Consider the following 26,224-nt stretch of genomic DNA (forward strand, 5'->3'; position numbering starts at 1 on the left):
ACTACCTTGCTCCCCACATGATACAATCTTTATCCACTGACAATTCATTCCTACGAACGAAGTATGGATGGATGTCTTCTTCTGATACTTGGTTTGATCATCCATTTTTATGTAATCATACACCTTTGACATAATTGGGTCACATTTGGTTGCCCTACCAATCTCTTCAGCTGTGACTGGCAGCTCATTAATGTATGAGAAATAGAACACTTCTTCCTTATTGGGTGTAACTTGTGATGGGGATGGCAACCTGGACATAGCATCAGCATTACTGTGATCAGCTGATCGTCTGTACTCAATGTCATATGTATACGCTGACAAAATCAAAGCCCATCTCTGCATTCAGGCTGCAGCTAAGGTTGGAACTGGGGACTTTGGATGGAGGATTGCTGTCAGTGGCTTATGGTCAGTAACTATGGTAAACTTATGACCAAACAAGTATTTATGAAACTTCTTGACCCCAAAAATCAATGACAAAGCTTCCCTTTCGATCTGCGCATAATTCCGCTCACTTGGCACTGAGAGTGCGTGAAGCAAAAGCAATTGGCCTCACCTCCCCACTATCTAGTACATGAGAGATCACTGCCCCAACTCCGTAAGGAGAGGTGTCACACGCTAGCTTGATCTCCTTAGATACATCATAGTGAACTAACATGGTACTCTCTACTAACTGGCTGTTACACTCTTTGACTACTGTGTCACATTCTTTTGACCACATCCAGGGGACCTGTTTTCTCAACAGCTCATTCAGTGGATGTAACAATGTAGCCAAGTTTAGGAGGAACTATCCCTAATAATTCAAAAGACCCAAAAATGATTGAAGTTCAGAGACATTCTTGGGAGTGGGTGCATTTCTGATTGCATCCAGCTTTCCCTTGGTTGGATGTAAACCATCTTTGTCTAATCTGTGCCCTAAGTACTCCACTGAGTTTTGAAACAACTCACACTTGTGAGCTGTCACTCGTACTCCATGCTTGTCTAGCCGATTGAGCACTTCATTCAACACCTCATCATGGATTTGCCTGTTTGGTGCTGAAATGAGTATGTCATCCAAATAACACACTACCCCTTCAATCCCTTGCAAAATTTGGTTCATCACCCCCTGGAATATGTTGGGGGCAGAAGACACTACAAATGGTAGCCTATTGAACTGATATAGACCTCAATGAGTATTTACAGTCAAGCATGACTTGGACTCTTCATCTAACTCGAGTTGTAGGTAGGCGCTTGTTAGATCTAACTTCGAAAAGAGTTGGTCACCTGTCAGCGTTTGAACAAATCTTCCACATTTGGCAACGTATTGGGTAGATTACACTCTAGAACCTGGTGTACGGTTACCTTATAATTACCACACAACCTTACCTTACCATCTGACTTAGGTACAACAACAATGGGTGTTGCCCAATTATGTACTCAGATCTACCTTAGAGATAATGTTCTCAGTTTCTAGTCTTTTAAGTTCTTGCTCAACTTTCTCCTTGAGTGCGTATGGTACAAGACGTGGCTCGCAGTAAACTGGTCATGCGTCCTTCTGCACACTCGTCTTGAATCGGACTGCCCGTTTCGCTGAACACCTTCGGATACTGCTTGATGACATCATCTTTTGATGCAAATTTTGCTTCCACATGAAAAATCTCATTCCAATCCAGCTTCAGTGATCCCAACCAATTTCTACCTATCAAGGCAGTCTTGTCTCCTGCCACTACTATGAGAGGCAAGCTCTGACACTGATCCTTGTACTTCACTGGTATGGTGACACTTCCTACTACAGGGATTTGCTCTCCTGAGTAGACTCGCATCTCTACCTTCGATTTCTCTAGTCAATAATCAAGCAACTTGTTGCAATATAGTGATTCCGGTACTATGCTCACAGTTGCACCAGTGTCGATTTTCAGGGGTATCCTGGTTCCTGCGACATCTACTTGGATGACGATAACTCGCAAACCTTCGTGCTCTTGATGACGTGAATCTCCAGAAACTCCTCGTCCTGCTGCATCTCTTCAACGGTATGTAATGTCTGGCGATTTCTACTTCTAGCATTGCCATTCGGTTTACTCTTCTGTCGGCACGCCTTCACGAGATGTCCAGTTTTCTTGCAGTAGAAACACTCTGCCTTCACATATGGACAGCTTTGAGCAATGTGTTGTCCCAAGCACCGATAGCATGACTTCAATGCATTGTTACCTTGGCCAGTTGCTGAGGCCTTGGGGCCCAACTGCCTTTTAGTTGTAGCCTGCAGCCAATTCACCATGGTTGTCTGACGACTGGAAATGGCACGGAACACTCAGGAGTATCGGGCAGCCATATGCATCGACATAGCTGTCTGACAAGCTAAGTCAAAAGTCAAGTTAGGGGTTGTCAACAATTTACTTCTGATACGTTCATTTTTCAACCCACAAACAAAGCGGTCACGCAAAGCTCGGTCCTGAAAGTTTCTGAAATGACAGTGAATGGATAGCTTTTTTATTGCTACAATGTGCTCACTGATACCCTTGTCATTTAATTGATCACGTGTTCCAAAATGATAACTTTCAGCAATTTCCAGGGGCTCAGGACTGTAGTGCTGTTCTAACTTGGTTAGGATGGCCTTTAGTTGCGTGTCCTTTGGCTTGGCGGGAACAAGCACATTTTTCAGGGTTTCATACACCTCCGGGCCTGCTTCACTCAAAAGAATAGCCCGTTTAATTTCTAAAACCGCCTGGTTACGGTTTACATCATCGGGGACTTCGACAATACTATTCGCAAAAAACATTTCTAGCCACTCCACATACGCTCCAAAAATCTCTCGGTCACGATGGAACTCACTCAAGCGCTCTATTATTCCCATAGGCCCGGTCATCTGGACTGTGGCAACGTCAGCAGTTCGGCCAGGTATGCTCGAAATTTACCTCGGATTTTTAAGTTTTTCTGCAAAACAAAAAACCTGTAACAGTCCCTCCATCGGTTGGCAGGATTATCCTCCAACAAAAATTTCAGCTAGGGAATCCGCAGTCGCATCCTCATCGCCAATACTATGATATCTTGAGACACAGCACATATATACAACAGCACAACATGGCTTCCAGTAAGAACTGTACTGCACATGGCTTTATTATTATATACATCAGTAGTCCACCAGGTGGCTCTATTACAAAGGGGTTATCAGAAATTGGCATTCAGCCTCAGCCAGTTGGAGGTCCTCCCGCCGCCATACAACACCTCTTTTGTCAGCAGATTTAATTATCTTTGAATAAAAGCAATCCCACCAGTCTGATGACTATATACATTTTCTATGCTTTTGGTGGCAGAGATATAGATGCCTTTCTGTATATAGGTTAATCAGTTCTTCCCTTTGTTGTAGCATTAATGCTGCCCCAGCTGCCCTCGGTCCTTCTCATCCTTTAATATGGTGAAACCTGTGCACTCACTTTTACCCCAGTACAAATCCAAACCCAATTTGGAATGGAGGGGCTGGAATGAGATAAGAAAAAGGAAGAAACATTTTCTGTATAAATTCTAATTAATGGCTTTATGGCTCTTAGTCCATAAGTGTGGTTTTGTGTTTAACTCGATGCTTAGCCTGTTAAAAAGCAGAACATGTAAATAATGTGCTGCTTAACAATTACTGAGTTTAAGGCTTGTCTGTTTCTTCATTTTATTTTCCAGATCAAAATTACACACAGAAACCAGGTACCCATGCTCTTGGGGCCTCTTGCAAAGGCAAGTTTATTTTTCTGGAAAAGGAGAAACCGCAGCAGAGATTAAGCGTACAGAAAAAGTTACAGCTGAAGATTATAATGTTACAAGGAAGCCCTCTGGACAAATTAATATTTTCTTTTTACTTTGGAATTGTTTATTTTTACTCTACATTTGTAGCACAGAGTCATTGGACTCAAATACTGTATAATAGCAACACGTGAGTTGGACTTGAATGAAAATAACTTTGTACTATCTATTTTAAATGGACCTATAAAGTGAAACCGTAAACTCTCTGAGAATGGACGGAATCAGCAAATACTTGGGTGTATGTCAGACCAAGAAGTTTCCATATCCAAAGCTTTGTTCATGTGTCTTCTTAGGAACAATGCAACAGGACCCTCAAAACGTGGTGCAGTGCTTCATGATGTGATCCAGATTCACCAGTGCTACAATAATAAAATGATCCACTTCAGCTCTCTCATTCAGACCATGCACATTGCCTATCAATATTCCATTTATTCCATGTAACCATCTCAGAACTGCAGGCAGTTCTGGAACAGCAAGAAGAGATTTGCGGGATTGTGCATTGTACTAATGCTCTGAAACTGCAAGTTCTGTACCCCAATTAAACACCCATAGTATCTTGTCAAAACTTGACAATATCTAATGGTGAATCATTCCTTCTGCAGTGATATCATTGGCATAGCTATAGAAAGTTATGGTAAAATACAATTAAGCGGCTATATGTCAATATTTCTAAAAATTGGCAAAGACTGAGAAACCTATTAAGTAACATAGTTGTACCGACATTCAGAGGAAGCTGTGCTTAGAGGCCAGACCTGTGTGTGTGCATCATATACATGGTTGCAGAACATCATTGGTATTCAAGTTAAACCTATGCATCAGCACTGGTTGTGTTTACGTGTAGACTATCATCTTTGATGTAGTATATCAGTGGCAAAGGTAGGCTTGTGTGTTCTGTGTGTCAGTTTACAATCATCAGCCTTAACAATGTGTCTGGACATAAAAGGTGCAATAATTATTTTAAAAAATTAAATAGGTCCTAAATGGTAAAAGAAGCCAAATACATAGCACTTGTTTTTATATTCTTTGTGTTTGCTACATGTTAAAAGGTTCATGAATAGAAATGCCACTAAACACACTACTAGTATGGTGAGAAGGTCCATATCTATTTTGAATGTACTGTAAAGCTGTTAGAAGATATTTACTTTTAGCTGTTTGGATAACTTAGAGTTTTCTTACCTGTATATTGGTATAAGTTTGAAAGTTATGTAAAATAAAGTCTGCCTATGTCATGTTCTCCCTTGTCAATTGAATTGCTTTTGGCTGCTTGCATGGTATTGTGTAGGTCTGTTATGTACCATGTTTATATGTAACCTGAAATGGATATTGTTTTAGAACAAATTAAAAAAAATAAAAAAAGCAGCTGACTCTTGCTGAATGTCATTATTATATTCCAGGCATATAACAAAACTTTTGCATGTTACCTAAAATTTGTTGACTAATATGAGATTGCGATGGACCAAAAGGTTATTTCTGTATTGCTTTTTGAAGTCATGGTGCTCACTGAATTGGCAATAAGTTCTGTCAAGTTACTTCAAGGATTCCTTTGGTATCGTAAAAGAAACATCATTTTCATAATTTCCTGATAACGCGACTAAATTGTTACTTACTCTTGAGTCTTTAAGACTGTAACGATGCTCTAGCTTTGATTTTTGTGTCTTACAATGTAATACTGGCCAGTATTTATTTATCAGTCTCCGAAGCCAAGTTGTAGAATTGCATAATTATGGTCACTGTACAATATACTGTAATGGAAAATATTTACCATTCTTTCCAGAAGATAATTTTTTGCTTTGGTTTTGAGATATCCTTAATCTGCTATCTTTGATAGTTACCAACAAGGTCTTTCTCTCTTCCAAGCTCATTAACTCTCTTCCAGATATAGAAGCTACTCTAAGTGGTTACATTGAATGATTCTGTCCCTGAATGTGAATTTATTCAAGAGGGGTCCCAGGTTAGATTTTTGGGGGATGCCAGAGGTAATGTAATGGTGCAGGGTGGGAAGCCACTGCTGAGACACTCTGGCTGCAATTAGATAGTTAAGAATGGGATCAAGTGAATGCAGTCCCACTGAACTAGACAACAAAGGAGAGGCATTGGAGGGAGCTGGTGTGGTCGACCATGGCAAAGGCTGCAGAGAGGTCGAGAAGGATGAGCAGAGAATAGTGCACCATCGTCCCATCCATGAGGATATCTTTTGTGACTTTGATTAAGGCCGTTTCATTGCTGTGGCAGGGGCAGAAATCTGATTGGTGAGGTTCAAACATGAAGTTGTGGTAAAGATGGGTATGGATTTGGGAGGCAACAACATGTTCAAAGACGAGAGAAAATGGAGGCTGGAGAGGGAGTTTGCAAGGACATAGGGGTATGAGGGTAGGGGGTATGAGGGTAATTTTTTTGAGGCGGGGTGATGGTGATTTTGAAATGGAACGAGACAATAGCTGAGAGGAAGGAACCATTTACAATATCAGCATGGGATTGAGAATGGAAAGTTGGGTGGACAACAGTTTAGTGGGAATGGGGTCGAGAGAGCAGCATCTGGGTCTGATGGACAGGATGAGCTTGGAGAGAGCATGAGGGGAGATGGGAGCGAAGCTGAAGAAAGCCAAAAGTTCAGGGCTGGGGCAGCGAAGAATTTTGGCTTGGTGGGCAAAGGGAAGGAGGGAAATGAGAGAGGCAGCTGAACAAATGGTCTCATTATTAGTGAACTGAAATTTCAATTTTCACCAACACTACTTATTTCAAAGATATTAATGAGTTGTCTAACTTAAACATTTTCATTTCATGTCTCTAAGTTTTGCTTTTCCCCTCCCCTCCCGTCTGGAAGATCTCTTGCTGGGGTCCACTTCAATTGGTGGTGGTTATTAATCTAATTAAGTGATCTAGTGGCTAAATAAATTAATGGAAAGGTCTTTATGTAGACTGTCCTGGGCATGTTAGCTAAAGCCTGACTATCGAGGCTAATAAAGATACTCTTGAGATCATAGGGAGTTGGGATTCATCTATTAAGGGTAATCTAAAATATAGAAGCCAAAAGATCTGGAGCAAAAAGGGTAGAAAAATCCCCAAGAATCAGGTCCTGTCAATTATCAATACCTCATTTGAATTTGTTTATTGGCGGTGTGGAGATCATGGCCTAGAAATTCGGCTCCATAGCAGCCGATTCTTCAGCGCTACGCGTGCTGTTTTGTGTCGAACATGGTGTCTGTGCCTCATGCGCACACTTCTGGTGCGGGCAGCACCAGACGGCATTTTGGTGAGGTGGTTTGCGTCAGCGTGGGGAGCATGCGCCAGACGTATGCAGAATAGGCAGATCGTGATGTCAGTCAGTGCGCAACACTGATTTGACACCAGCGCTGCCATTTTCAACCTCAACACTGGAGCTAATGCCCTCTCTCAACCTCCCGCAGCTGAGCATGCATTCAGCAGCAAGAAGGACCCCCACCCCCACAGCCACAAGCACTATTTAAAGGGATCATCACCTGCTTTCAGGTTAGTTGCTGAATGATTCCTACTGGCTCTTGGTGAGTTGGTAGAGTTGTTTCTTGGTTTGGTGTCTCATTTTGAAATTGCTGAAGTGTCCAGGGAGTGGTGTGGCAGGTTACTTCAAGGCTTCTGCTCAGTCCACTTGCTCCCAGACATAGGTGCAGTAGTTTGTATCCCCCTTGGCCTGCAGCATGATGGGGAGAATGAGCAGATGCGACCCAGAGGAGGACAAGCTGCTAGAAGAGGCAGGAGGGGGAGAAGGGCTCTCAGCAGGAGGCTGTATCTGTAGTGTCCGTGTGTAGATAAAGACACTGAAGACAGGAGTTGGTTCATAGGTATTTACTAAGCAAGTCTGGGGGGGGGTTTCTAAAGGATATACACAATACACAGGCTTATATAGCCCAAGTGGCAATTACCGGCATTACGCACACCTGGGGCTCTTAAAGGCACATACACCACAATTCCTCCCCTTCTAGCTAACTAGTACATCATATTTTAAGTAATTATTAATTACATGTTATATGCAAAATAATATACATTGCTGTATTAATTAATTATAAGTTAGTCTCTCAGGAGGCTTCCTGACTCGGTCCGGATAACGCCTCGGGGGTGTAGTAGTTTCTGGTGGTGTAGTAGGTTCTTCTGGCAAGGCTGATTCGGCTTGAAGGCCAGTGTCGGGTTCATCGGGCTCCAGTATCACCGGATCGGAGGTAGATATGGGTATCTCTACTTCATCGTTAGATGTATAGAGTGGTGGTGTAGGTTGTCCCTTTTCGGATGACTTGATGATTTGGTCAGCATGGCGCCTTATTATGCTGTCTCCGATGTCCACGGTATACATCAGTGGTCCTAATCGTGTGCAGATAGTTCCAGGCTGCCATTTCTCGGTACGGTAGTCCCGGGCCAAAACTGGTTGGCCTATCTGGAAGGCCCTAGTTGGCCTTTCATTCATGCCCTGAAACTGCCAGTTCTCCACGTCCCTTCGGATGTTGGGCTTGACCAAATCCAGCCGGCATCTTAGGTTTCTATTGTAAAACATCATGGCGGGAGTTTGGTTAGTAACCATATGCGTTGCATTCCTATATGCAAATAAGAAGTTATCCACCTTGTGCTGAAGTTTTATGTCTTCATTACCCATGGCCTTGATGGCCTTCTTGAAGGTCTGGACAAAACTTTCAGCCAATCCATTGGTGGCGGGATGGTATGGGGCGGACGTGTAGTGCTTTACCCCATTGTTCTTTAAGAACTTTCTGAATTCTTCGGACACAAATTGCGGTCCATTATCAGAACATATCTGCTCCGGCAGCCCATTCCTGGCAAATATGGTCCTTAATACTGTGATGGTTTTTTCCGTGGTGGTGGAGGACATCTTTATTACCTCCGGCCACTTGGAGTGTGCATCAACTGCGATTAAGAACATGGAGTCCATAAATGGACCAGCAAAGTCGATGTGCACCCTTTGCCAGGGAGATGAGGGCCACTCCCATGGATGTAGAGGGGCCTGTGGCGGAGCATTTTGGACCTTCTGGCATCCTAGGCAGCTCTTGGTCATGTCTTCGATGTCTCCATCGATACCTGGCCACCATACAAACGCCCTAGCTAGGTTCTTCATTTTCACTCCACCCAGATGCCCCTCGTGAAGCTCCTTTAGCACTTTATCCTGGAGTTTGGGTGGAATCACCACTCTGGATCCACACATCAAGGTTCCTCGGCACACTGACAGCTGTTCTCTTCTTTGCGAGAATGCTGGCAACAGTGGTTCGCCATGTGCTGGCCATCCCTTCACTGTTAAATCGTAGACCCGTGAGAGAGTAGGGTCATTTCTTGTCTCCCTTTCAATGGCAGAATTTGTCACCGGTAGACATTCCACTATGGTAGAGTGGAATATCTCTACTGGGTCTACTGTAGGTGCCTCTTCTATCGTTGGCAACGGTAGGCGTGATAAACCGTCAGCATTCCCATGCTGTTTTGACCCTTTGTATTCAATGTTGTATTGGTGTGCCCCTAGAAAAAGGGACCACCTCTGTAGTCTTTGTGCCGTCATAATGGGGACACCTTTTTTAGGGTTGAATATGGAGATGAGGGGTTGATGGTCAGTCAGCAAGGTAAATTTTTGTCCGTGTAGGTAATGGTTGAATTTCTTCACTCCCCATACCAGGCTGAGTGCTTCCCTGTCTATCTGGGCATAGTTACGCTCAGCTGAGTTCAATGAGCGTGACGCAAAAGCTATCGGCCGTTCCGAGCCATCAGGGAATCTATGGGACAATACCGCTCCTATGCCGTAAGGGGATGCATCGCACGCCAGTCTGATTGGTAGTGATGGGTTGTAATGAGCCAAAATTTTCTCGGATGTGATTAAGTCTTTACATTTATGGAAGGCACGTTTACAGTCTTCGTTCCATTTCCAAATCACTCCTGCCTGTAGAAGATCATTAAGAGGGTGTAGAATAGTTGATAAGTTCGGTAAAAATTTATGATAGTAATTTATTAATCCCAGGAATGACCTTAATTGTGAAACATTTTCAGGTGCTGGGGCTTTTATAACTGCTTCAATTTTTTCAGGTGACTTATGCAACCCTTCCTTATTAATTATGTGGCCACAATATGATATCTGATTTTGGAAAAATTCGCACTTGGGGCGATTTGCTCATAGGCCCCGTTCTTTCAGCCTAGTGAGCACCTGCTCCAAATTGGCAAGGTGCTCGTTGTCGTTTTCTCCTGTTATAAGGATGTCGTCTAGGTAGCATTGAGTCCCCGGAATCCCTTGCAGGACTTGCTCCATAGCTCTTTGCCAGATAGCTGGAGCTGATGCTATTCCAAAAACCAGTCGATTGTACTGGTACAGGCCTTTGTGTGTGTTTATTGTGAGATACTTTTTAGAGGTCTCCTCAACCTCCATCTGTAGATATGCCTGTGCCAAGTCAATTTTTGTGAAACGTTTCCCTCCGGATAGTGAGGCGAAAATATCTTCTATCCTCGGAAGAGGATACTGTACCGTGTGAAGGACCGGGTTTACAGTCACCTTAAAGTCCCCACAGATGCGAATTTTTTTCTGTTCCTCAGAGTTATTTTTCAATGTTTTTTTCATGACTGGAACGATGGGTGTTGCCCATTCGCTCCAATCTATTTTGGATAATACGCCTGCCTTTTCCAAATTCTTCAGCTCTGCCTCGACTGCCGGACGTATTGCGTATGGCACCGGTCTTGCCTTAAAAATTTTTGGAATTGCTGTATCTTCCACTTTTATTGAGGCGGTGATGCCTTTCAAGGTTCCTAGTTTCTCTTGAAACACTTCTTTGGCGTTGGCCAAGATGTCTTTTAATCATTCAGGTATGATGTCATCATTGTTTTTTTCCTTACTGGTCACCGTCAGTGCCTGAATGGAGTGCCAGTCTAAACGTATCTTCCTTATCCATTCACGTCCCAACAACGGTGGACCACCATCTTGTAGAATGTATAAATACAACTTTTGTATTTCTTTGCCGTTGTATACCACAGGCACCCTTATTTTTCCTTTGGGGTAGACTTTCTGCCCCGTATATGTTTTTAAGATAATGGATGTGTCTTTTAGAGGTATACGCGAAAATAGCCTCTCGTAATCTCGTCGATTTATTACGGTTAGAGCTGATCCTGTATTTAGCTCCATTTTAACTGGGGACCCTGCTATTGTGAGGGTAACCCAAATGGTTTGGTAATCCTCTTTGGCAAGTACATTATGTAATTTGAGACAGCTTAGTCTCTTGTTTCCGGAGTCGCTATCGCTATTCTGGTCTTCGGAGCTATTGTCCGTCATCATTTGTACCTTCCTGTACTTTTCTTTATTGATTTTTTGTTTTCTGTCAGTGGATTTATTTTGTCCAGATTGGCATACCCGTGCAATGTGTCCAATCTTACCACATTGCCTGCATGCTTTGCCCTTGAACCAGCAGTCCCTCTGGTTATGGGTGGATCTGCCGCAGCGATAACATCTTCCGAACTCCTGTGTCATTTTATGGGTGCCGAAGTCCTGTGTCTCTTGTTGTATCTCTGCAGCTCCTTTTGCTGCTGCTTCGTATGATACAGCCATACTGAAAGCTTTGTCCAATGTTAAATCTTTTTCAGAAAGCAGTCTTTTTTGTGTTCCTTCACTTAAGAGACCACAAACAAATTTGTCTCGAAGATAATCCGATAGTCCTGCTCCGAATTGGCAGTACTTTGATAGCTTTCTTAATTCGGTTAGGTAATCAGCGTTACTTTCATTCTTGTGTTGATTTCTCTTGAAGAACTTGAATCGTTCCGCTATCAGCAGCGGTGTTGGGTTTAAATGCTCCTGCAGGGTATCAACAATTTCTTTAAAAGTCTTGTCCTTTGGTTTGGCTGGAGTGATTAAATTTTGTAACAGCCCGTATGTCTTCGCGCCCATTAAGTTCAGAAGTACTGAAGCTTTTTTTTCATCTGTTATTCCATTTGCAGTGCAATAAACCTCTACTCTTTCCACGTATGTGGTCCAATCTTCTATTTCGCCATCAAAAGCTTCAATATTACCAGATTTAGGCATTTCAGAAAAGATATGGCGCTTCCCGCGCTTTTTTTTTCTGTAGCAACGATATGGCGCATCCCGCGCTTTCCCGCCGCTGCTACCGATAACAACGCTGTTTTACTGTGGTTTCCGTTTATTCACTGTTGGAGACTCGTTCCCGACGGAGGTCTAAACGCTGACCTGCTTGCCGCGCCGGCCGTCTCTCGAGTGCACCCTCCCAGTCCGTTATTGCTTGCCTCCGATTTCGCTGCCTGTCTCAGCTGTAGAGGCCCGCCGCTGGAGCTCCAGCCTGGCGCCCAGGAAGGATTAGCGCAGTACCTGTCACCAGCTTGGCCAGCTGGTGAAACCACAGTTTCTCTTACTTCCTTGAGTCTTCTGGACGCTGGAGGAATCGATGTCCTTGAGGTGCTGCCGAATTGCAGGTAAGTCCGTTTCCACTTCATCGCCACTGTAGTGTCCGTGTGTAGATAAAGACAGGAGTTGGTTCATAGGTATTTACTAAGCAAGTCTGGGGGGGGTTTCTAAAGGATATACACAATACACAGGCTTATATAGCCCAAGTGGCAATTACCGGCATTACGCACACCTGGGGCTCTTAAAGGCACATACACCACAATTGCTCTTAAAGGCACATACACCACAGTATCCACCCAGGGTCTTCAGGGAGCAATTCTTCGACCTCTACCTCGATGAGGAACAGTGCAAGCGTCGTCACCACTTCACTAAGGAGGTGCTCAGTGAAATCTGCCACGTGTTGCAGGCAGACCTGCAACCTCAGAGTAGGGTGAGGACAGCATTGCCAGTGGCTGTGAAGGTGAGCGTGGCCATGAATTTTTATGCATTATGCTCCTTCCAGGCTGGAGCAGGCGACATTTGCAATATCTCACAGTCCGCCATTCACCATTGCATAAGGGAGGTCACTGAGACTCTATGCAGAGAGGCAAATTTCATTCTCTCTTGCCAGAGAGAAGCAGGCAGAGCGAGCACGTGGCTTCGCCAGGATAGCCAGCATCCCCATGGTGCAGCGTACCATTGACTGCACACGTTGCTTCCGGCACGCAACCCAACCACACGTGGGCAGCATGCATATAATGAAAGCCATGCTGCCACACGGAATGTGATCGAGCAGACCATTAGGGTCCTTAAACAATGCTTCCGTTGCCTGGACCACTCTGGAGGAGCCCTGCACTACTCGACAGAGCGGCTATCAAGATTTGTGGTGGTCTGCTGCATGCTGCACAACCTCACCATCATGAGGGCCCAGCCCCTGCCACCAGCTATACGGCGAAGAGCTGAGGAGGAGGGGGAGGAAGGGAAGAGGCAACCAACACAGCCGCTTTATGACCGGGCTGCCCGTGATCCGACTGCGGTACCAGTGAATGCAACTCCAATTCCCCATTCAGCTACACCTTACCTTCCCTCTGTTACTGACCATCACAACGCCTTATGGCTACAATAAAAGCCACCATAAAACAAACATTCCAAACCAACTTTATATATTAATCCATCCAATATTGCATAACAAAGTCAACTAATCACCCTGGTGCATTCCCTTAGTGCCTGTCTTGCATGTTCCTTTGTCTGTCCTAGTGCTCCTAGGCAGTGCTACCCCGGTGGCTACAGCATAGCTGGTGGATGTGTTGCTGACTTTTAGTGGGAGAGACCGCAGATGGCCTTGGAGGACGACCTCAAGCAGCTCTGGGCCTAGAAGGCCCGGCTGTGGACTGCACCACCACGGTATGGGCGGCAGCAGTCTGGGCTGGCTGACTGGCAACAAGTGTACTGGTGGAGTGGCAGTGGTGGGAGGATGAATGCTGTTATTCTGAGAGAGGGCAGCAGGTTTGAGCTCCACGGCTACCCTTTTCCCCTGTTCTGGCTGAAGCCCACTTGTGCCCGGTGACACACCATGTGCACATCCTGCCTCTATGCTACCCTCTAAACTCCGCGCAGTGCCAGTATCTGAACTGGTGGCTGGGAGTGTCAGATCGAGTGACGCTGTTTCTTCTTCATCATCACTCTCCTCTTCCTCTTGCACCACTGCCTCGATAGGTCAGAGTTCTTTGGTGTCTGAAAGGAAAAAGGCACAAGGGTAGGGTTGTGGTGAGGGATGGGGGGGTGGGGGAAGCAAGAGGTGCATGGTTACACCATCTGCAGCTTGTAAATCAGAAGAGATTGTGGGATGAGGGGGAAGTGGGATGTGAGAAGAAGGATTAGGAATGAGGATACCGTCATCTTGGATTGTTTCAGCCCCGCCGCTGGCCACGGCCTCAGTCATGGCCGCTCCACTAATGGCCAACACCATCTCCTCGATCGGGATTTGGACATGCAGGCACGCCTGTCCCCCTTCCGATTAGCTGCTGCTGCCTCTGGTTCTGTGCCACCTTCTCCTGCATTAGAGAGGGAAGTGTGTGTCAGTGAGTGTGGTGCAATGTGTTTGGGTGAAGTGTGTCAGTGAGTGTGTTGCAATGTGTTTGGGTGAAGTGTGTCAGTGAGTGTGGAGCAATGTGTTTGGGTGAAGTGTGTCAGTGAGTGTGTTGCAATGTGTTTGGGTGAAGTGTGTCAGTGAGTGTGGAGCAATGTGTTTGGGTGAAGTGTGTCAGTGAGTGTGGTGCAATGTGTTTGGGTGAAGTGTGTCAGTGAGTGTGTTGCAATGTGTTTGAAGTGTGTCAGTGAGTGTGGAGCAATGTGTTTGGGTGAAGTGTGTCAGTGAGTGTGGAGCAATGTGTTTGGGTGAAGTGTGTTAGTGTGGTGCAATGTGTTTGGGTGGTGTGTCAGTGAGTGTGTTGCAATGTGTTTGAAGTGTGTCAGTGAGTGTGGAGCAATGTGTTTGGGTGAAGTGTGTCAGTGAGTGTGTTGCAATGTGTTTGAAGTGTGTCAGTGAGTGTGGAGCAATGTGTTTGGGTGAAGTGTGTCAGTGAGTGTGGAGCAATGTGTTTGAAGTGTGTCAGTGAGTGTGGAGCAATGTGTTTGGGTGAAGTGTGTCAGTGAGTGTGGAGCAATGTGTTTGGGTGAAGTGTGTTAGTGTGGTGCAATGTGTTTGGGTGAAATGTGTCAGTGAGTGTGGTGCAATGTGTTTGGGTGAAGTGTGTCAGTGAGTGTGATGCAATGTGTTTGGGTGAAATGGGTGTTAGTGAGTGTGGTGCAATGTGTTTGGGTGAAGTGTGTGTTAGTGAGTGTGGTGCCATGTGTTTGGATGAAGTGTGTCAGTGAGTGTGGAGCAACGTGTTTGGGTGAAGTGTGTCAATGAGTGTGCTGCAATATGTTTGTATGAAGTGTGTTGTGTCGGTACCTTTCTACCTAGACACAATTTAGGACTCAGAACTCAGAGATTCAAACATGAAGTGCTTTATTGGAAGGAAAGGAAGTTCTGGAAAGTTCCGAACAAAGAGAGCTAAACTTAACCGAGAGAACACCCAACCATTTATCTCCTGTGACAGCGCCACCACAGGTGGGAGAAGAACACACAATACATAACATTTCCTCCCCTCTTAAATGAAAGGTCCACATTATTCCTCAACAGGTAAGTTACTTTCAATGCACTCAACTAACCAAGGGTAGAGGTAGACTGCCTCAAACCCTGACTTTACCCTGGGGTTTATTCTGCCCCAGTCTTGTGGGTAAGTCGCTAAGCCTACAGAACCTAGCGTCTTGGAGGCCGCCGCTCTCTGACAGGATACCGGCAGTCATCGCTGGCTTCCACAGCAGTAGGCATTGACACAGGCCTAGATGGAGAAGGTGCCTGTGTCAGTTGAAAGTCAGGAGTTTGCACAGGTGGAACAGTCTCTTTGACTTCCTGTGTTGGAGAAGAGCACTGTGGCAAGGGATGCTGGTTTGCGGTATCATCCGGAAGCAGTTCAGGCCAACCAGCCGTTGGAGCCTCTGTGGCTGTCTCTGCTCCTAGCAACAGTTGATCTGTGTGTCTTCTCCAGACGACGTCCTCAGCAGTCTCAACCGTGTAAGACACAGGGCCCGTCTGCGCGATCACCGTAGCAGGAACCCATTTCGGTCCAGTGTTGTAGTTTCAAGCTAGGACGTGCTCTCCCGGATGAAACCGTCTCTCCTTGGCTCTTTTCTCTCTCTTTTCAACTTGAGCTTGTTGTTGACGATGGACAACCTGCTCTGCCCTTGGAGGTTTGAGTAAGTCAAAACTTGTCCGCAACTGCCTCTTCATCATGAGCGAAGCGGGGGAAGTTTTGGTTGTGGCATGCGGCTCGTTCCTGTAGGACAACAGGAAGCTGTTCAGACGTTGGTGGATTGAGCCCTGACCTTGCGATGCCTTCAAGGCGTGCTTCAAAGTTTGCACGAACCTTTCTGCCTGGCCATTAGTAGAGGGATGATAGGGCGCAGACCTGATGTGTTGGACACCATTCACATGCAGGAAGGTTGCAAACTCCTGTGATACAAATTGTGGACCGTTGTCACTTCCGAGTTGTTCCGGTGAGCCATAATGGTTGAACATCTCACCAAGTTTCTCAATTGTGTTCTCTGCCATGGTAGACCTCATCACAGCGACCTCCGGCCACTTGCTACGAGCATCTACAACCACCATAAACATCTTCTCTTCGAAAGGACCGGCGAAGTCCACATGTACTCACTGCCACACTTCCGCAGGCCAATCCCAGGGGTGTAGGGTTGCCAGCTGTGGAACATTCCGGGCCCTTTGACATGGGGAACATGTTTTGGCTTTCTCCTCAATATTCCCATCGATACCTGGCCACCAGAAGTAGCTTCTTGCCATTTCCTTCATCCGAGCCATCCCACTGTGGCCTGTATGAAGTTGTTGCAGTATAGGTTCCCTCAGAGGTGGCGGAATGATGACACGGCGTCCCCAAAGAAGACAACCTGCCTGGACGGAGAGCTCATTTCTTTTTGAAACATAAGGTTTCAAACTAGGAGAATCTCCTATCGCTCTCCCTCGAATGACATCGTCCATTACCTCAGACAGGACTGGAACGTTGCGGGTGTACCTTCGCACCTGAACTGCAGTGACAGGTGCTCCCTCCACTTGTCTAAAGTAGAAGATGTCTATCTGACGAGGCTCTGGGGGAGTAACAGGCAAGGGTAGCCTCGAGAGACCGTCTGCGTTGCCGTGCAAGTCTGATTTGCGATATTTGATGTCGTATGTGTGTCCTGACAACAGTAAAGCCCACCTTTGCATCCTGCTTGCAGCGAGAGACGGAATTCCGGTGTGGGGCCTGAAGATTGAAGTCAATGGACGGTGGTCCGTCGGGAGTGTGAACCTTCTCCCAAACAGGTACTGATGAAATTTTCGAATTCCAAAAACGATTCCCAAGGCCTCGCGCTCGATCTGCACACAGTTACTCTCGGCCTTGTTCAAGGTGCGTGATGCGAAGGCAATAGGATTCTCTTCACCCGAAGGCATGATGTGGGATATGACTGCTCCCACACCATATGGTGATGCATCACATGCTAGCTGCATGGGTAGCTTTGGGTCGAAGTGTGTCAGGACCTCCGATTTCAGCAATGCTTTCTTTGCTTGGGCGAAAGCTTCGTTGCACAGTTCAGTCCATTTCCATGTTTTGCCTTGACATAGCAACTGATGTAATGGCTTCAGCAATGTTGCTAAGTCTGGAATAAACTTCCCATAGTAGTTAAGTAGCCCCAGAAATGAACGTAACTGGCTCACACTCTGGGGTGCTGGGGCCTCCACGATCGCCTTGACCTTTGACGGCGCCTTATGCAGGCCAGTAGCATCAATCACATGCCCCAGGTACTCAACTGAAGACTGAAAGAATTCACATTTGTCTTTACGAACTCTGAGTCTGTACTCTTTCAGTCGTTGTAGTGTCGCATCCAACTTCAGAAGATGATCCTCCTCATTTGTCCCAGTGACAAGGATGTCGTCCAGGTAGCACTGGACTCCTGGCAGTCCACTCAAAATCTGATCCATTGCCCTTTGGAATAGAGCAGGGGCCGACGTAATTCCAAACGGAAGGCGGCAGTACCTGTATAGCCCCTTGTGTGTCACAATTGTCAGCAGCTCCTTTGATTTGTCATCGACATGCATTTGTAGATAAGCCTGGCATAAGTCTATTTTGCTGAACTTTTGCCCTCCGGCCAGGCCCGTAAAAAGATCATCAATGAGGGGAAGAGGGTACTGTTCCGCAGACAGCACCGGGTTAATAGTCACTTTAAAATCCCCGCAGATTCGAACAGATCCATCCTTTTTCAGGACAGGAACAATGGGTGTGGCCCATTTGCTCATGCTCACAGGCTCCAGGACTCCATTCTCGACTAAGGCCTCCAAGTTAGCCTCAACTTTTGGCCTAATTGCATAGGGTACAGGTCGGGCTTTGTGAAACTTCGGCTTGCTGTCAGGTTTAATGTCCAGTCTCACGCTGATCTTTTTCATGCTCCCAAGTTCCCCATTGAAGAGTTCTGCATGTTTGTTTAACACTGCAGTCAGACTTGACTCCCCTTTTGACATCATGCGGACTGCAGGCCAGTCCAGCGTGATTTTCTCTAGCCACGCACGTCCCAGTAGTGATGGGTAATTTCCCTTTACCACATATAGTGGCAGTTTTGCAGTCTGTCCGTTCAATTTAACTGTCACCTCAATGACGCCTCTCATGGCCGCAGGTTCGCCGGTATACGTCTTTAGCACAATGTTTGTTGGCTGAAGGGTAAGATGCTTTAGCATTTTGTTGTAGACAGTGTCTGAAACAAGGGACACAGCTGCGCCTGTGTCCACCTCCATCCGCACTGATTGTCCCTCCACCAGTGGTGACACCCAGTAGCCATTTGAATCACCTGCAACCGTCAGTATGTGCACCTCTTCCTCCTCAGAAGTGTCGCTCCCCTCTGTTTTGCTTGTTCCATCATACTGCACTGAATGAACACTCTTTTTCCTCTCTTGTCCAAATACAGACATTTTGCTTCCATGCTTCCCAGCTCTGTCTGTTCTTTTTTTACCTCTACAGGCGCGTTCAATGTGACCCTTTTTGCCACAATTTCGGCATTGCAGCTCCGTACACCAGCAGTCATTAGCGTGATGGCCCGTTTTCCCACAACGGTAACATGTGCCGTTCCGCGCACCTTTAGGCTCAGACGACACCTTGTGAACTCTCCCTGTTGAACTCAACTGGTGAGCCTCCTTTTCCGCCATCTCCATGGAGACACTAACTTCAATGGCCTTTTCAAGAGTACGGTTGTCCTCAGTAAGAAGGCGCTTCTGTGTGGCTGCATTTTGTAGACCACACACGAGTCTGTCTCTAATGGTGTCCTTCAGCACCTCCTTGAACTGGCAGTGTTCCGACAACCTTTTTAAAGCAGCAATAAACATCGTCACTGATTCCCCCTCCTCTTGATTCCGTTTGTGAAATCTAAATCTCTCAGCAATAACCAGAGGTTTTGGTGAAAAATGTGCTCCAAGAATTTCCACTAGTTGCTTATATGTTTTAGTTCCTGGCTTATCTGGCTGCACGAGGCTGCGAAGTAAATTGAATGTCTTCAGCCCGATTACACTCAAAGGCAGGCATGACCTTTTCATTTGCCACCGCATTCGCCAATACAAAATAGTCAAAACGTTCCGTATATGCGCTCCATTGCTCCACATTTTCATCAAAATCACCGATGTTTCCTAATATAGTAGCCATCTCATGTTTCAAATTAAAATTTCTGTTTACTCACTGCCATAACGTTAATGTGATGCTGCAATCTCTGTTCCGAGTGTTTTGTAGTCGAAAACAAGAAAGTTCCCACACAGATTCATCCGATCCTCGTCGCCACTTGTTGTGTCGGTACCTTTCTACCTAGACACAATTTAGGACTCAGAACTCAGAGATTCAAACATGAAGTGCTTTATTGGAAGGAAAGGAAGTTCTGGAAAGTTCCGAACAAAGAGAGCTAAACTTAACAGAGAACACTCAACCATTTATCTCCTGTGACAGCGCCACCACAGGTGGGAGAAGAACACACAATACATAACAAAGTGTATTGGTGAGTCTGCTGCAATGTATTTGGGTAAGTGTGTCAGTGAGTGTGGTGCAATGTGTTTGGGTGAAGTGTGTCAGTGAGTGTGGTGCAATGTGTTTGGGTGAAGTGTGTCAGTGAGTGTGGTGCAATGTGTTTGGGTGAAGTTTGTCAGTGAGTGTGTTGCAATGTGTTTGTGTGAAATGTGTCAGTGAGTGTGCTGCAATATGTTTGTATGAAGTGTATCGGTGAGTCTGCTGCAAAGTATTTGGGCGAAGTGTCTCAGTGAGTGTGGTGCTGTGGCGAAGCCACTAAGGGACTCTGATCAGTTGTATATAATTCCCTTTAATAATATGTTAGCTACAGCCTGAGTCTGTATCTTTGTTTTCACTATTTACATGTACAGAGCGCAATCACTTTAATAGCGCGGGTAAACGCAATGACGTCACGCCGTTCATTACGTGATTCCCCACCGGCGGGAAAAACGTCATGACGTCATGACGTCAGCCACGGGACCGCCCAAGCAGTCCTCGTGGAGCCTCCGAACTGACTAGACCTATATTCGATGTTCTCCTGTAGTTATCTGTTAAACTCTGTTAGTTTTCATTAAACCTCGTTTATTTGATCGCCTGAGTGGACCTGTCTTTTGGATAGGAACTAGACATTCCTACATTGGTGACCCCGACTTTTGCGAACAGTTTTTGCAGAAGTTACTGAACATGGAATCGAACGCCGTTGCTTTGAAGCTACCACAGTTCTGGGAGCAACAGCCAGCCACGTGGTTCATCCAGGCTGAAGCCCAGTTCGCCATCAGGCACATCGCTGTGGATCAGACCCGTTACTATTACGTGGTCTCCGCCCTCGACAGCGCCACAGCCTCGCGGATCATCAGCCTGCTTGGTAATCCACCAGAAGATCGCAAGTATGAAACGATAAAGGTGCGGTTGTTACAGGTTTTCGGGCTCACAAAGTCAGAGCGCGCCCGCCGGCTGCTCGCTATGCCCGGCCTCGGGGACTCCAAGCCGTCTGAGCTCATGAGCCAAATGCTCATGCTCCTGGGTTCCAAACCAGAATGCTTCCTCTTCAGGGCGCTATTCCTCAGCCAGCTACCGGAGCAAGTTCAGGCTGCCCGAGCCAGGTCGGAAGTCACAGACTGCGCAGAGCTGGCTGCCGATGCGGACAAGATCTTCGTGGTGACACAGCAGGACTGCGCTGCCACGAGGTGCCCATCCCCCACAGACGCTGCTCCAGCCCCTCAACCTGCGGGGTTGTGCTTCTACCATGCCCGTCTTGGCGCGAAAGCAAGATGCTGACGCCCTCCCTGCAGCTTTTCGCTCATAAAAAAAACAGCAGCCACCTTGTCGAAAGAGGACCAGCACGGTGGCATAGTGGTTAGCACTGTTGCCTCACAGCGCCAGGGACCCGGGTTCAAATCCGGCCTCGGGTGACTGTCTGTGTGGAGTTTGCACATTCTCCCCGTGTTTGCGTGGGTTTCCTCCGGGTGCTCCGGTTTCCTCCCACATTCCAAAGATGTGCGGGTTAGGTTGATTGGCCATGATAAAAAAAAAAAATTGGCCCTTAGTGTTAGGGGGGATTAAATACGTGGGGTTACGGGGTTACGGGGATAGGGCTTGGGTGGGATGGCTGTCGGTGTAGGGACCGGGTGCTAGGGTTTGGATGATCAGCCATGATCTCGTTGAATGGCGGAGCAGGCTCGAAGGGCCAAATGGCCTACTCCTGCTCCTATCTTCTATGTTTCTATAACGAGCGCCCCGTGGCTGTGATGGCAATCAGTAATTCGGGGAAACTCCTCTTCATCACCGACTCCCTATTTGGTCGACGTTTCTTCTGTGACACCGGGGCGCAGTGTAGCATTCTACCCGCATCAAATCTTGATCTACAAGCCGGGGGGCACAGTTCCTCCCTCCAGGCAGCTAATGGCGGGGCCATTCGGACCTTCGGAAGCCGGCGGGTCCAGGTGTGTTTCGGCGGCCAGCGGTTTTACTGGGATTTCATCATGGCCAAAGTCTCTCAAGCCATCCTCGGGGCGGATTTTTTGTGCGCCAACGGCCTCCTGGTGGATGTACGGCACCGCCAGATGATCAATGCGGCCACTTTTCACTCCATCCCGTGCCACCACGGTAACACCGTGTCGCGCACTGTCTCCTGTGCGTTCCCACCTCCGGATGACTTCACTCGCCTCCTTGGAGATTTCCCAGACCTGACCAGACCCACTTTCTCATCCGCGGCCACAAAACATGGTGTCGAACATCACATCACCACTACTGGCTCCCCGGTCTACACACGGGCCCGGCGCCTCGAACCTGGCAAGCTCACGGCTGCGAAAGCGGAGTTCGACACGATGGAGCGGCTAGGGATTATTCGCTGGTCGAATAGTCCCTGGTCTTCGCCTCTCCACATTGTTCCGAAACCTGGCGGCGGATGGCGGCCTTGCGGCGACTACCGACGCCTGAACGACGCCACTACTCCTGATTGGTACCCGATCCCTCATATTCAGGATTTCTCTGCCCATTTGGCGGGAAATACAATTTTTTCAAAAGTCGTCCTTGTCCGTGGATACCACCAGCTCCCCGTACACCCGCAAGACGTCCCGAAAACTGCAGTCATCACCCCATTCGGCCTGTTTGAATTTCTGCTGATGCCGTTTGGATTGAAGAACGCTGCACAGGCTTTCCAGCGCTTGATGGACTCCGTGCTTTGGGGCCTCAAGTTTCTGTTCGTCTACCTCGACGACATTCTCATCGCCAGCCCTAATAAAGAGGAGCACATCTGCCATTTGCGCACCCTCTTTAGACGCCTCAGTCAACACGGCTTGATCATCAACCCGGCCAAGTGCCAGTTCGGCCTGCAGCAGATTGATTTCTTAGGCCATCGCATCACATCAGACGGCGCAATTCCCCTGCAAACGAAGGTGGAGGCAGTTACTTCATTCCCGCGCCCGCAGACCGTCAAGGCCCTGCAGGAGTTCCTAGGGATGGTCAATTTTTATCACCGGTTCATCTCTAATGCAGCTCTGCTCATGCAGCCTCTGTACGAGGCCCTCAAGGGCAAGTCCGGCAAGGATCCGATTAGCTGGACGGTCAACATGGACCGGGCGTTCGTCGACACAAAAGGCGCCTTAGCCAACGCAACCATGCTGGCGCACCCGCTGCCAGGTGCCACCATCGCACTTACCACCGACGCGTCAGAGTACGCCATCGGCGCAGTGCAGGAACAGTGGGTGCATGGGACGTGGCAACCGCTGGCATTTTTCAGCCGTCAACTACAGTGAAACGAAAGGAAGTACAGCACGTTCGACCGGGAGTTGCTGGCCCTTTTTCTGGCCATCCGCCATTTCCGGTTCTTGCTAGAGGGACGTCCGTTCATGCCTTTTGTGGACCATAAGCCACTAACGTTCGCTATGGCCAAGACCGCCGAACCGTGGTCAGCTTGGCAGCAACGTCAGTTGACGTTCATCTCAGAATTCACCACTGACATTCAGCATGTGTCCGGTAAAGACAACCTGGTGGCGGATTGCCTCTCCCGCGCGACTGTTCATGCAGTCCAGCTCGGCATCGACTATGCCCTCATGGCTGCGGATCAAGCCTCGGATCCGGAAGTCCAATCTTACAGAACCAACCCCTCTAGCCTCCAAGCGGCCGACGTCAAATTCCACGCCACGGGCACTACGTTACTCTGCGACGTCTCCGTAGGAGATCCTCGCCCTATCGTGCCGGTCGCCTGGCGCCGAAAAGTTTTTGACGCCATACACGGGTTGTCGCACCCTGGCATGAAGGCCTCGCAACGGCTGATGTCGTCCAAATTCATGTGGCAGGACATGCACATGGATGTTCGCGATTGGTCTGCCAAAAGGCCAAGGTGCAGCGTCACGTCAAGGCTCCATTGGCCACCTTCGCTGTTCCGGAACGTAGGTTTGATCATGTGCATGTGGACCTGGTGGTCCACTTCCGCCTTCGCACGGGTTTACTCATCTTCTTACAATGGTGGACCGCACCACTCGATGGCCGGAGGTGGTTCCTTTGTCATCCACCACTTCCGCAGACGTCGCCAGGGCATTCATCTCCTCTTGGGTCGCCCGTTTCAGGGTACCGGCGGACATCTCATCTGATCGTGGGCCGCAGTTTTCTTCTGAGCTCTGGAACGCAGTGGCTCGGGCTCGGCGTCAAGCTACATCGCACCACTGCCTACCCTCCACAGGCGAACGGCCTGTGCGAACGATTCCACAGGTCGCTCAAAGCCGCACTGCGAGCCAGCCTTCAAGGCGCGGGCTGGGTGGACAGGCTTCCATGGGTCCTTTTGGGTCTTCGTACGGCGCCTAAAGAAGATCTTCAATCGTCCACGGCGGAGCTCGTATATGGCCAGCCGCTTCGTGTACCAGGGGATTTCCTTCCAACTCCAACAGAGCCATGGTCCGCATCCCAGCAGCTCATCAGCCATCAGGAGGCGGCCAGAAGTTTTGCTCCAGTGCCCACATCACATCACGGCTTGCAGAGCTCCCATGTCCCAGCTGAGCTGAAGAACGCCGACTATGTGTTTATCCGCCACGACGCGCATCGGGATCCGCTTAAACCCCCTTACACTGGTCCTTTCTGTGTGATAGAGCCGGGAGTCAAAACTTTTTCAGTCGATGTCGGTGGTAAACCGGACCACATTTCGGTTGACCGGTTGAAGCCGGCTCACTTGGACCTTGACCGCCCAGTCGAGATCGCACAACCGCCAAAACGTGGCCGACCGCCCACAGTCGCCGTGCCAGATCAAACGCAACCGCCCGCCAGCTCGCCCGCCGTCCATCAGCTTCCACTTCAAGGCTACAGAAGTCGATCTGACAAGCTTGTCAGGCCTCCTCGCCGTTTTACTTTTGCTATTAAAGACAATTCTGGGGGGGGCGCATGTGGCGGAGCCACTAAGGGACGCCGATCAGTTATATATAATTCCCTTTAATAATATGTTAGCTACAGCCTGAGTCTGTATCTTTGTTTTCACTGTTTACATGTACAGAGCACAATCACTTTAATAGCGCGGGTAAACGCGATGACGTCACGCCGTTCATCACGTGATCCCCCACTGGCGGGAAAAACGTCATGACGTCAGCCACGGGACCGCCCAAGCAGTCCTCGTGGAGCCTCCAAACTGACTAGACCTATATTCGATGTTCTCCTGTAGTTATCCGTTAAACTCTGTTAGTTTTCATTAAACCTCGTTTATTTGATCGCCTGAGTGGACCTCAGTCTTTTGGATAGGAACTAGACATTCCTACAGTGCAATGTTTTTGGGTGAAGTGTGTCAGTGAGTGTGTTGAAATGTGTTTGGGTGAAGTGTGCCAGTGAGTGTGGTGCAATGTGTTTGGGTGAAGTGTGTCAGTGAGTGTGTTGCAATGTGTTTGGGTGAAGTGTGTCAGTGAGTGTGGTGCAATGTGTTTGGGTGATGTGTGTCAATGAGTGTGGTGCAATGTGTTTGGGTGAAGTGTGTCAGTGAGTGTGGTGCAATGTGTTTGGGTGAAGTGTGTCAGTGAGTGTGGTGCAATGTGTTTGGGTTAAGTGTGTCAGTGAGTGTGTTGCAATGTGTTTGGGTGATGTGTGTCAGTGAGTGTGGTGCAATGTGTTTGGGTGAAGTGTGTCAGTGAGTGTGGTGCAATGTGTTTGGGTGAAGTGTGTCAGTGAGTGTGGAGCAATGTGTTTGGGTGAAGTGTGTCAGTGAGTGTGTTGCAATGTATTTGTGTGAAGTGTGTCAGTGAGTGTGCTGCAATATGTTTGTATGAAGTGTATCGGTAAGTCTGCTGCAATGTATTTGGGTGAAGTGTGTCAGTGTGTGTGGTGCAATGTGTTTGGGTGAAGTGTGTCAGTGAATGTGGTGCAATATATTTGGGTGAAGTGTCTGTGAGTGTGGTGCAATGTGTTTGGATGAAGTGTGTCAATGAGTGTGGTGTAATGTGTTTGGGTGAAGTGTGTCAGTGAGTGTGGTGCAATGTGTTTGGTTGATGTGGCTGTCATGGTTGAATAGCTGGCAGTGTGTGCAAGCTGTGAGATGTGAATGTGAGTCTTGCAGCAGTGGTACGTGTGTGAGGGTGAGGTGAAGCTTATGAATGTGAGAGATGAGTCATGATTGAGAGAGATTGTTGGTAGGTGAGTGGTGGGGGTGTGGTGCAATTGGCAGTGTGTGAGGCTAGTGGTGCAGTTGGTGGGATATGGCATTTGAAAATGCATTCACTGACCTTGACCAGTCATGTGATGTCATTGAACTTCTTTCGGCACTGTATCCAGGTCCAGGCTACACTGCTAGCATTTAGCTCCACGGCTATCTGCTCCCACTGCTTTCGCAGTGTCTGTGGCCCCTAGTGTGTCAGCACACTACCCACCAAGCATCCAGGAAGGCGCCACTTCCTTTCATGTTGCTGAAGGTAAGCATGCAGGTGCAGCAGGCGGTTAAGAAGGCAAATGGTATGCTGGCCTTCATAGCGAGAGGATTCGAGTACAGGAGCAAGGATGTCTTGCTGCAGTTGTACAG

At 47.6% G+C, this 26,224-nt stretch overlaps 1 protein-coding gene across 5 annotated transcripts in view; it reads left to right on the forward strand.

Moving 5' to 3' along the window:
* The window catches only part of LOC147120179 (diacylglycerol kinase beta-like), a 752,216-nt gene extending 747,076 nt beyond the window's left edge, over positions 1-5,140 (forward strand). For 3 of the 5 annotated variants that reach the window (XM_085985737.1, XM_085985736.1, XM_085985738.1), the window contains one exon: positions 3,646-5,140. In XM_085985737.1, coding sequence (XP_085841863.1) covers positions 3,646-3,744 — 99 coding nt within the window. In that variant the 3' untranslated portion in view covers positions 3,745-5,140. The remainder of the gene's footprint in view (positions 1-3,645) is intronic. The other 2 variants (XM_085985741.1, XM_085985740.1) reach the window with 2 other exon arrangements.
* Positions 5,141-26,224: the final 21,084 nt, after the last annotated feature.

Source organism: Somniosus microcephalus, chromosome 4 (assembly GCF_052327205.1).
Source record: "Somniosus microcephalus isolate GS21.2 chromosome 4, FLI_Smic_1.0, whole genome shotgun sequence".
Taxonomy (NCBI): Eukaryota; Metazoa; Chordata; class Chondrichthyes; order Squaliformes; family Somniosidae; genus Somniosus; species Somniosus microcephalus.